Source organism: Babylonia areolata, chromosome 19, assembly GCF_041734735.1.
Source record: "Babylonia areolata isolate BAREFJ2019XMU chromosome 19, ASM4173473v1, whole genome shotgun sequence".
Classification (NCBI taxonomy): Eukaryota; Metazoa; Mollusca; class Gastropoda; order Neogastropoda; family Buccinidae; genus Babylonia; species Babylonia areolata.
In genome coordinates, this window is record NC_134894.1 from 5,777,751 (window position 1) to 5,790,250 (window position 12,500).

At 41.9% G+C, this 12,500-nt stretch overlaps 1 protein-coding gene across 2 annotated transcripts in view; it reads right to left on the bottom strand.

Moving 5' to 3' along the window:
- The window catches only part of LOC143294043 (secretin receptor-like), an 88,100-nt gene that overhangs the window by 33,460 nt on the left and 42,140 nt on the right, over nt 1–12,500 (bottom strand). For both annotated transcript variants that reach the window (XM_076605457.1, XM_076605456.1), the window contains exon 6: nt 995–1,163. In XM_076605457.1, the coding sequence (XP_076461572.1) occupies nt 995–1,163 (169 nt within the window). The remainder of the gene's footprint in view (nt 1–994; nt 1,164–12,500) is intronic.

A 12,500-nucleotide genomic window follows, 5' to 3' on the forward strand; every position in this document is an offset into this window, starting at 1 on the left:
ACCCCCGGCCTCGCCGCCCCGCCCCCCTCAAGAAATAAACAAACAAATAATCAAATAATAAATGGATAAATAAATAAACAAAAAAAAATTTTGAACTCAGTACTGCAAATTAGCTCCCCTGACTTTCCCGGATCGGACAGACGACCCATTTGAATGTATGGGTAAGAAATGAAAATCGCCAAAAAACAAACAAACAAAAAACAATGAAAAACAAACAAACAAATGCAAGAGTTAATAATTTATGAACTGAAAACTCCCAGACTGATCAGTAACAACATAACGAGTAAGCTGGGGGAAAAAACAACGACAAACAAACAAACAAAAACCATCCTCCCTTCTTGTTGCTATCATACAGCCCTCTCGTGGCGTAGAGACGCTTCAAAACAAGGGAACGCTGGCCATTAAGGAGAAGCGTGGGCGAAGGAAGCAGGGCTCTTCTTCTTCTTCTGCGTTCGTGGGCTGCAACTCCCACGTTCACTCGTATACACACGAGTGGGCCTTTACGTGTATGACCGTTTTTACCCCGCCATGTAGGCAGCCATACTCCGTTTTCGGGGGTGTGCATGCAGGGTATGTTCTTGTTTCCATAACCCACCCAACGCTGACATGGATTACAGGATCTTTAACGTGCGTATTTGATCTTCTGCTTGCATATACACACGAAGGGGGTTCAGGCACTAGCAGGTCTGCACATATGTTGACCTGGGAGATCGTAAAAATCTCCACCCTTTACACACAAAGCGCCGTCACCGTGATTCGAACCCGGGACCCTCAGATTGACAGTCCAACGCTTTAACCACTCGGCTATTGCGCCCGTCTGAAGCAGGGCTCAACGTCTGGAGATGTTTTCCCTTGCAACACCTGTGGGAAGTGCTGCGCATCCAGAATCGGCCTCTTCTCCCATATGAGGACACACACCGACAGATAAGCCTGCCTGCCTACTCATCCGTCGGTCCGACGGGAGACTCCATCATACAGTGAGCAGCCAACATACCGACACGTTCTCCTTGAAGGCGACGCCACCATCAGGGGTCTCGATGACGTCAGACGGGAAGCCCAGACCCTCCACCAGCAGGTTCTCCTTCATGAAGGAGATGGAGGCCCTCAGAATGAACGACCCGAAGAGGTTCAGGTGGATCGTGTTCCGCGGGCAGTGCAGCCGTCTGGAAAAAAAAAAAGAAGAAGATGGTAGTTGTGACGATTAGGATAACCACCATGGTGATGATGATGATGTTATTGGTACTGATTATAGTATAAGAACGATGATCTTTAAAAAAAAAAAAAAAGGATAGCAACAGTGATGATGATGATGTCGCTGCTACTGATTTTGATAAAAGGACGATTTGTTGTTGTTGTTGTTGTTGTTGTTGTTTCATCACAGAGTGTTAAAATGTTCTGGTGATGAAGGACGTAAATTGATTCAGGTAATGTGCACACATTGCTGGTGTTGTTAGAAGCGTTCTGATTGTTGTGGTGGTGGGTGGTTGGGGGGGCGGGGGGGGGGGGGGGGGGTATGATGATGAGTTGGAAGATAGTGACCAATGCGATGCGGATCTTCGTGGGCTACTGGGCTACTATCCCACAAATTCACGCAATCGCACACCTTCTCACAAATATGAACACACAGAGACACCCTGCACCCCAAAACACACACGCGCGCACGAGTTAAAAAAATAAAATAAAAAAGGAAAAGAAAATCCTGTGTCATCACAGTTGACGTCTTCGCTACCATTGATGATGCAGCTTTCACTTTGTTGTTGGCGAAACTGCAATCATCATTTCTTCGGAAAGCAGAATAAGCAAACAATGCTTTTTCAGCTAGCCCTCCGGGGAAAAAAAACAACAAACAACGTAAATGGAAGCATCATATTCATTGCAAATCATGAATTGACATCTTGAAGAAACAAGTTCTAAAACAGAACAATGTTGCGTGTAAGTGTATCTGTATTGTCTCAAGGCCTGACAAAGTGCGTTAGGTTATGCCGCTGGTGATCTCAAACGACAGCAGCCACGGACTCAGTAAACACTATCAACTTTTTACCATCTGGAACACGCTACAAAACTCTTAGAACTAAAAACAGATTTATCCCTGATTTCAGTTACTTTGCTAAACAAATGAATTTGACCGCTTTATGATTTAAAGCGTTGTGCCGAATAGGCTGTATCTAAATTGTGGGGTGTGTGTGTGTGTGTGTGTGTGTGTGTGTGTGTGTGTGTGGCGTGCGCATGCTGCGTATGCGTGAGTGCCTCCATCAGTGTGTGTGTATGAATGCAATGAAGAGAGAGAGAGAGAGGGGGGGGGGATTGGAAGAGAGCTTGCTTTTTAAAAATTTATTTTATTTTATTTTATTTTTTTTAATAAATAAGAAGTTCAATTGTTTGTATTATATGGATTTTAATGTTACTGTGATACTGATTTTCGATTTCTGAATTTGATTTTTTTTGCTGAGATGTTTAATTTTACTATGGGGATGCTGATCTTAGTGATGATTTTGTGTGTGTGTGTGTGTGTGTGTGTGTGTGTGTGTGTGTTTTAACTGATGTTAAGATGCCTGTGGTTAATGCTCCCATGCCATGTTTGTTTAAAATTTGGTTGAATGTTTTACAGATCAGTATCAATTTATATTGATTTTACCATTATATTAATCTGATCATGTGTATATACAATAAGTGTGCATGGGTGCTTGCATACGGGCGGGGGTGTGCGTGCGTGCGTGTATGTGTGTGCTTTAAATGATGGAAAGTTATCGGACTTGCTTTGCTATGACTGAGTTGAGTGTTATTTTGTTATGTATATGTTGTTTGTCAATTTTTACCGTTTTGCTTATAATTTGTATGTATCACAGACTTCACCACACTTAATTTCTCTGCGAGATAATAAAGGTATTCTGATTCTGGTGTGGTTTAGCGTATATGGATTTGACCGCAGTGACGCCTCCTTGTGTAAGTGACCTGACCTGAACTGAACTGAACTGTACACATGCATGCGGACAGAATGAGAAAAAAAGAGAGACTATTAGCAGTAACTTTGGTCCATGACATTAAGTGACTCTAGGTAAAGAAGGATACACTCCTCAGATAAAAAGAGTGCCAGCGTAAGTTATTCTCTTATAAGGGAGATAATGTAATAACTTACAGAAATTGCGATGTCCTTGATAAAAATGATTTTTTAAATCACCAAAAAAATCTTTTAACGCCAGTTACTAATAATTCACTAATTTTATTATAGAAAAAAAAACAAAAAAAACTTATTATATCCGTGATATATAATAATAGTTAAACATTGCTTGAAGAATTCACATAAAATCTTATACTTAATTTTAGTCTAGTAGTTAAAAAAGGATATGTACCAAGATCAAAAGAACCTAAATTCCATAATTTTTGCGAAGTCTAATCCTTCTTGTTATATATTATGATTTTTACAGTAATTTTGGGCCGTTTCTTAACGGTATGTATATTCAAGAAAAAGCCAAAAACACACTGTATGTAACGCGTCTTGTGTCATATTACTGATTGAGTTCATAACCGTGGAGCCATTTTTAATGACCGCAGCTATCTGTTATCTAACGTGTACTTTAACACTTCCCTTTAACCTTTTTCTTTGCATTGTATAAAAAAGGGTGTGTGTTTTTGGTTCAGTTAAAAATAAAATTTTGGAAACCACTTTAAAATGCTTGAAAGTACCATTTTGTCCTGAATGTATTATCATTAAAATGTGCCTGCAATTATATCTTCCAGTTTTGTTGTGTGTCGTGAAAATACATATACATATAATTATTTGTTTCTTCCTTTCCTTCTTATATATCTAATAATAATTATATATTTAAAATGGTAAAATATAATTTGCATTTAAAAAACACCACCACCACCAAAAACATCCCACGGAAAAAAAAAGAAGAAAAGCCACCATTTTACGCAGCAAAGAATTGTGCGCTCACACACACACACAGAATTGTGTGCTCGCACAAACACACACACACACACACACACACATTTCGGCATACATGAAACATACGCGTTTACTTTCTGCAACCCACTTGCAGAGGTGGCAACGTTTGCAACACTGAGAATTTTAGAAATCTCTCTCTCTCTCTCTCTCTCTCTCTCTCTCTATATATATATATATATATATATATATACAATTATATATAGAAAAGAAAAAGAAGGTGCGAATAATACGACCCTACATTGTCAATAAGAGCCAGGCGAGCAGAGCTTATATTTTAAAGGAATGAAATCAATAGGCTGCGCCTCAAGAAAATTGCGTTTCGTTAACCTTGAACTAAATTTCCCTTCATAGAAAAACAGCCTATTTTTCCATTATTTTACTGTTTTCTTTAATCATATTCAACTCAAATTATAAACATGAACTATATTTCCCTTCTCGCAAAAAAAAATGTTTTCCCATCATTTTACTGTTCTCTTTGATCAAATTAAATACAAAATAGTTATAAACATGAAACAGATTATATTTGCAATTGTAATATAGCTAATCAAGAAAAATGTAATATATTATTTAAAACCTTCATTGTCCTTAATTTTTGTCAGTGTGTAAACCGCCAGCATTTGAAAGAAAGTCTAATTTTGCTAATCATGTGATCATCTATTCTGATGCAGACTCAAGAGTTTGGAAGTGGTAAATATTTGTTGTTGTTGTTGATGTTGTTTTGCTATCAATTAATAAAATCAACAGGGTAAAGAAGAAGAAGAAGAAGAAAAAGGCGTCTTCACTAACGTCAACATAATTATCGTGATCATGCTAGTTGTCGTCCAGCTCTTTCTCTTTCATCTTTAATCCTGTCTGGTTTACTCAGGCGCCACCCTATGGAACTCACTCCCAGAAACAATCAAACAACACCATTGCCCAACCACCTTAAAAAAACATTGCCTTTCCCACCTTATGCCATAATGTGTGATGTAAATCGTTCATTTTATTGATACTGTTTGTCAAATGTGTATGGTTGACAGAACCTTCCTCACCCTCTATTCCCCATTCTGATGTGTAATGCGGTGTGTGTTTTGTGTGTTTGTTTCTTTGATTTTGTTCATTTTTTTCCCCCTATGCATTTTGCTAACACCATGCTAGTGCCTGTATGTCATGTGTGTGTGTGTGTGTGTGTGTGTGTGTGTGTGTGTGTGTGTGTGTGTGTGTGTGTGTGTGTGTGTATGTGTGGTTATTGTTTTGTTTTGATTTATGCATACTTTTTTGTCCTCTGTTGTGTATCTCTACTAACACCATGCTTTCATTTTATTAAATATTGTGTAGTGTAGACCCTATTCAGGGCGGGGACTGGATGTAAAAAACAACAACACACCAGTGCTTATCTATTATCCTCGAAATAAAGAATTTGTCTTGTCTTGTCTTGTCATCATATGTCTCTCTCATCTCTCGAGAAATGCAAGGAAATGTGAGGGGACCTCCCACGCTTTCACACAACGTGCGAAACAGCGTGGAACTGCTAGAGAGCGTGAGCTTGCGAAAGAAACGTGGGCTAACATGGGCAGTCCTGATGATGGACAACACGAACAGCATCATGTTGAAATGATGATGATGATGATGATGATGATGATGATGATGACGGCGACGATGACGACGACGACGACGATGATGATGATGATGAAGGCAATGTTTATGGTAACAGATGATGGACAACACGAACAGCATCATGTTGAAATGATGATGATGATGATGATGATGATGATGATGATGATGATGACGACGACGATGACGATGACGACGACGACGACGACGATGATGATGAAGGCAATGTTTATGATAACAGAACTTGAATATTATGATGATGGAAGTGATGGTGGTAATAATAATGACGACGACGATGATGATGGTGGCGGTGGTGGTGGTGGTGGTGGTGGTGGCGATGATGACAGTGATGATGACGCTCATGTTTATGATTATGTAAGTTGGTATTGAAGACGATGATAATGCTACTGCTCCTGATTCTCCTTTTTTTTTTTTTTTTTGTCTCTTTCATCGCCGTTTCCCTTGTGTCAAACATTTAATCACCATCTTTGCTGTCATTATCATCATCACCGTCATCATCATCATCATCATCATGATCATCATCATACGCTTTATCATTCTCTGTCGATTGTTCCTACCTTGTTCGAGGCATTCATCGAACCTCTTATCATTCTTGGTGGAGACCATTTATCTGGCAATTCTACATCATCCACATCACATCACCTTTAAACCAGTGGGTACATGAAATAAATTCCTTGCCACGCATTGCCTTGCCGTGTCTTGCCAACTTCCGTTTGCTTAATCAAAACAAATTTGCCTAAAAGCCACCTCATGTAGCAAGCGGGTGACAAATTTGAGCTGGGTCAATTCTAAGAATTAATGTGGACGCGCATTCGTTTTTTGTTTGTTTGTTTGTTTGTTTGTGTGTGTGTGTGTGTGTGTGTGTGTGTGTGTGTGTGTGTGTGTGTGTGTGTGTGTGTGTGTGTGTGTGTGTGTGTGTGTGTGTGTGTGTTTGTTTATTTTTTTTTTTTTTTTTTGTTTTTGATTTTGTTTGTTGTGGATTTTGTTGTTTTTTTACTTCTTTTTCTTCGATTCCAGGCAGACATCATTTTCTTCCTCCCTACACTCTTTATCACTTTCTTTCTTTCTTTATTCCTCATTTCTTTCTTTCTATCTTTCGTTCTGTCTCCCCCCACCCCCTGCCCTCCCACCACCCCATCCACCCCTCCCCCTTATTTCTTTTCCTCTGACCCCCCTGAACTCTCTCTTCTTCGGACTTCATCTTTTTCTTTCCCCCCTTTTCCTTGTTTTCTTTTTCTGTCGTTTTCTTTTTTATATTTGTTTTTCCTTTTTCTGTTCACATTTCGCCCCGGTTACCAACCAACACTGCTTCGAAAAACACCACATCCTCCCCTCATTATAAAAAGAACAAAACAGTACAAACAAAAACAAAAGAAAGACAAGAAAAAACAACAAATAACAACAAACAAACAAAAAAAGACAAACAAAGCAAACCAGAACGTCCCCACCCACCCCCAATGTCTCCCTAAGCAGATCCAAATTGTGCACACAAAAAAATAAAGAAAAAAGACAAAAAAAGACGAAAAGAAGCTCCACATCACAGGCAGTAAGTGTACCGCAGGTTAACTCACTCAATACGGCCAGTCCTCTCTTCTCCTCTACACAGACCCCTCGTTTGTCCAGTGGGTGTCTGAATGACCCAACCTTTAGCTTCCGTCGTCAGAATTGTGGTATTCTTTGTCAACATTCACCTCTTCAGTATAAGAGCCTTCCGCTTGCAATATTTTGATAATGGTTATTGGGCTGAAACTCTGTTAACGTCGTCTCTTTCGCCGTTCGTATGGAGAGAGTTAAATTAAACAAAACAGTAGCAACAACAAGAACAACAAAACCCACAGGCATTCGCCTTCTTAGCCAAAGAGGACCCAGCCGGCTGGACTGACAGCCAGATGTACAGACATACATACAGCCAGCCAAAGACACGGACCATCTGGAATCGAAATTCCCCTCCTGCATTCAGAGGTGTGTAAAACTACACGCTGATACAAGATCCTCTGAAGACCGGTGTAACAGCCTAAAATTACCACCACCCCTGCTGGTTTTTCGGCCGGGGGCCATTTTCGGCTAGCCACGGGGTCAATATTGGCTAGTAAAGATCATCCCCCCCCCCCACACACACCTCTTAGATAGAAATTACCCCCCCCCCCCTTAATAGTGTTTACTGGAGCTGATTAAAAAACGAAGAGGGTTCTTTTGGGGCTAGCCTGAACTAATAATAATAAGAATAATAATGGTATTTATATAGCGCTGAATCTTGTGCAGAGACAAATCAAAGCGCTTTCGCACCAGTCATTCACACGCATGCATCTCTAAAACTGGAGAAACTGAAGACAAGAAAGAGGCAGGGAAGGGAGGCTATTTTGGGAAGAGGTGGGTTTTAAGGCCAGACTTGAAAGAGCTGAGTGTGGAGACTTGACGAAGCGAAAGAGGAAGTTCATTCCAGTTGCAAGGTCCAGAGACAGAGAAAGAACGGCGGCCAACAGTCAAGAGTTTGACTGACTCACCCCACTTCCCTCACCACCTCCTCCCCATTATAACTTACCGGAAGCAAACGTGGAACAACTAGTTCTACCTGGATACCCTGTATTGATTCCGCTGGGCCAATTTTACCCATGGAGGTCATTTCCAGCTAGCCTGCAATGAGCCCCATGTCCATTACGGGGGATGGGATTTGGAGAGTGGGGGAGGGGGAGGGCGTACATCCAATTGAGGGAACACAGTTTACAGTTTAAAGTTTACTACAACTGAGGTCGTTCCAGACTAGTCTGCATAGACCCCACGGTTAATATGGGCTTGCCAGACTTGATCTCGAGGTAAAACTCCAACGTTGCATGGGGTAATCACAACACTTTGGAAAACTGACATCCTCTCATCCGGTGTTCCGGTCCAAACAACAGCCCCTGTCATTATAGACCCTCATAACCGCGATAACGGGTTTGATGATGATGATAAAGATGATGATGATGATGATGATACCATTGATACTAATTCCCCTAATGATGGATCCCACAATATCCTGTCTTCCAGAATGGCGACGGAACAAAAAAATGACAGTGACTGAAGTGGTGCATCGCTGGTTTAGCAGCCTCAGACTGCACCCTACTGATTCTTGCCCCGGAGTCCTTCTGCGCCAGACCCCAATGCACTGGGGTCATCTGTGGCTTGTCAAGATTGACCCCCGCCCCTCCTCTCCCTTGTTGGAAATTAGCCTCTTTCTACGGATCGAATCAAGCTATCGAATGACCTTCTTCTTCTTCTTCGTTCTTGGGCTGCAACTCCCACGTTCACCCGTATGTACACGAGCGGGCTATTGCGTGTGTGACCGTTTTTACCAAGCCATGTAGGCAGTTTTCCGTTTTCAGGGGCGTGGATGTGATTATGTTGTTGTTTCCATAACCCACCGAACGCTGACATGGATTACAGGATCTTTAACGTGCACATTTGATCTTCTGCTTGCGTATACACAGGCCCAAGCAGGTCTGCACATATGTTGACGTGGGAGATCGGAAAAATCTCCACCTTTACCCACCAGGTGCCATTACCGAGATTCGAACCCGGGACCTTCAAATTGAAAGTGCACTCGGCTATTACGCCCATCAAACTAATAACGAAAGAGGGTTGGGGGGGGGGGGGGGTCGTTCTGGGCTTGTCTTTACTGATCCCTCCTTCCCCTCTTGAAGTCGACGTCATTCGTTCGTTCGTTCGTTCGTTCGGACGTTACACCTTTTGTTCTCAGTTTCCTCACTGTCATCATCTCGTTCCTTTCTGCGTTCAGATTCTGGAACACTGAACCATTCTGCAATGGTCGTGTGGATGGTGCTGAGGCGACAAACCCTTAAGTAAGCGATGTCAAGACTGATTCATTTAAAACAACAACAACAACAACAACAACAACAACAACAACAACACACACACACACACACACACACACACACACACACACACACACACACACACACACCATGAATGAAGATCATTTTCGACTTGACTTCACACACACACACACACACACACACACACACACACACACACACACACACACACACCATGAATAAAGATCATTTTTGACTTGACTTCACACACACACACACACACACACACACACACACACACACACACACCATGAATAAAGATCATTTTTGACTTGACTTCACACACACACACACACACACACACACACACACACACACACACACACACACACCATGAATAAAGATCATTTTTGACTTGACTTCACACACACACACACACACACACACACACACACACACACACACACCATGAATAAAGATCATTTTTGACTTGACTTCACACACACACACACACACACACACACACACACACACACACACACACACACACACACACACACACACATACATACATACAAAAAAGCAGTGTGGAGGCGAGCGGAGATGACATATTTTAAACATAAATGTCAAAATGTCAGTGCATTGTTGATCCTGCTGGCCCCCTGTGGCCCAGTCTGCGGATAGCATCACATCCATGGAGTCCATTCAAACAGTCACTGAATCTGCTGTGCGGATGTTATCGGAGGATGGATGCCGCATGGGATTGACGACCCTCTTGGGAGTTTATCTCTCACAAATCTGCCCAACATTCGATCAGTTGAATTAATTCTAATTCTGAACAACTACAACCCTTTTCTTCCCATTTCACTTAAGTCGAACACTTATTTTTTTTTTATGTATGTTAGTTTTCGTTAAAACGAAATGGAATCAAACGCTGACCTAAATTCCAAAACTAATTTCATGTATTTATTGCCCAGGCAACTTCAAAATCCATCTCAAGCCTTACGAGAAACTTCGTCGAGTTGCCTTGTTGACAGTTTGTTTGAATAAGATTACACTGGATGGATGTTCAGCTGGTTTTCCCATCGGACGTCAAAACGATCGCAAATCAATGTTTATTTGCACTCAGGGAAGCAACTACCGAATGTCAGAGAGTTTAGGCGATGTAAATACAGTCGTAATTGATGGAGGCTTGTGGCGCTGCGTTCCCCCATGCAGTGTCCATACGGCGACCGTGGAGGGTCATGGCAGCGGTAAGCAGTGTGAAACTGTCATCTCTCACGCTGTCTGACGCTGCACCATTCATTCCTACACTTCGACAAAGATAAAGGAGAAGTTATGGTAGCAAGTACGATATACCGAAAGAAGCATGCGCCAGGATCTTCCAGGATATAAAATAGTTTAAACTGTATGCCATATTTATAGAGTTCCAATCTTGTTTTCTTTTATTTATGGAATAGATTCACTACACACTGATTTTTTTTTTTTTTTTTTTTTTTTTTTTCTCAAAAATCAGACTGATGCGTTCCCTGGTTATATCAATATTGCTCTACGCCTGCGAGACTTGGACCCTGACTGCAGACATCGAGAGAAGAATCCAAGCTGTCGAGATGAGATGCTTTCGTAGACTACTTGGCATCTCCTACAGAGACCACATCACTAACACGGAAGTGAAGAACAGAATCAAGCAAAGTATTGGACCCTACGAAGACCTTCTGTCCATAGTGAAAAAACGCAAACTTAGGTGGTATGGACACATCTCCCGATCATCTGGTCTTGCCAAAACGTTCCTGCAAGGCACCGTACAAGGAGGCAGAAGGAGAGGACGGCAGAAGAAGAGATGGGAAGACAACATCCGGGGGTGGACAGGCTTGACGCTCGGTGACGCCCTGAGGAAATCAGAAAACCGTGAAGAGTGGAGAGGGGTGGTGGCCAGGTCAGCAGCGGTGCCCCAACGGTCTGAACCCAGACTACGGGAGAGGTGAAGGTGAAGGTGAAGGTCACTACACACAGGGAGGACTAAGTTCAAACAATCAGATCACTGCAGGGGTTATCGGGTTATCGTGTTCAGATGCGAGCTGGATCCACTGGGAACAATAAGCGTGCGTCATTTTCCCCTTTCCTTCCTTACTTTTTCCTTTCCTTCCTTCCTTTCCTTAACCCCCCCTTCTCTCTTTTTATCTCTCATTCCTTCTTCCTCCTTTCCTTCTTTCCGTCCATCCTAATTTCGTTCTCAGCTCTTTCACTTCCCCAGCTCTTCTTCCTTCCGTTTTATTTCTCCCTTCCTTCTTTCGTCTGCTCTCTTACTTTTATTTGTTTCATTTTCACAAGCTACAAGATGAAGTGTTTGAACAAGAAACCAATTAAAAAAACAAACAAAAAAACACAAAAAACAAAAAACACACAAAAAACCCGCAATAATAATTATTTTAAATCCAAAAATTTCTCAGTCATTTATGACATTTTAAGGATGAATGACGTTATGTGAAACATGGCGTAAAGTTCCATTCATAACTACAAGATGAAGGAACAGGGCATCCCCAAACAACCTATAAAATTACTCCATGTTCTAGGCTGCAGCTGAATCAAAAGGTTTAAAGCTACTGAACTCTTTGGCTGTTCCACAGAGGAGAGCTCAACAGATTTCAGAAATGAAAGCATTCGCAACATTTCTCGGCAATATGAGGGCAAACAGACAGACAAAAACCGCCCCGCATGCCGATAAATGGATAGACATGCACGCAGAGTGTCTAGATAATAGTTAACTGCTCCCCACATACCTCCTACCGTTCGAGGAGATGAACCCTTTCACCGCCAGTCAGTTTAGAGTACAAAATTCCTTTGTTATATAAACACAGAAAAGACAGTGGCTACGAATAGCTGGGGATTTCCCCTACGATGGAAAGAAAATATGGCCTATCCTACCCCCTAACATTAAGAGCAGTAGGTTCATGGATAACAGACCAATGAATGGTCACCTTCCAGTGACATGGGTCCTCTACCACCGCCTGTGCATAAATGCCAGCTTGGCGGTGAAAGGGTTAAACTGTGAACGCTGACACAGAGAACCCCTGTCACTCCATCCAACAGCCCCCCTTTCCCCGTTCCCCTCAAATCCTCCCCAT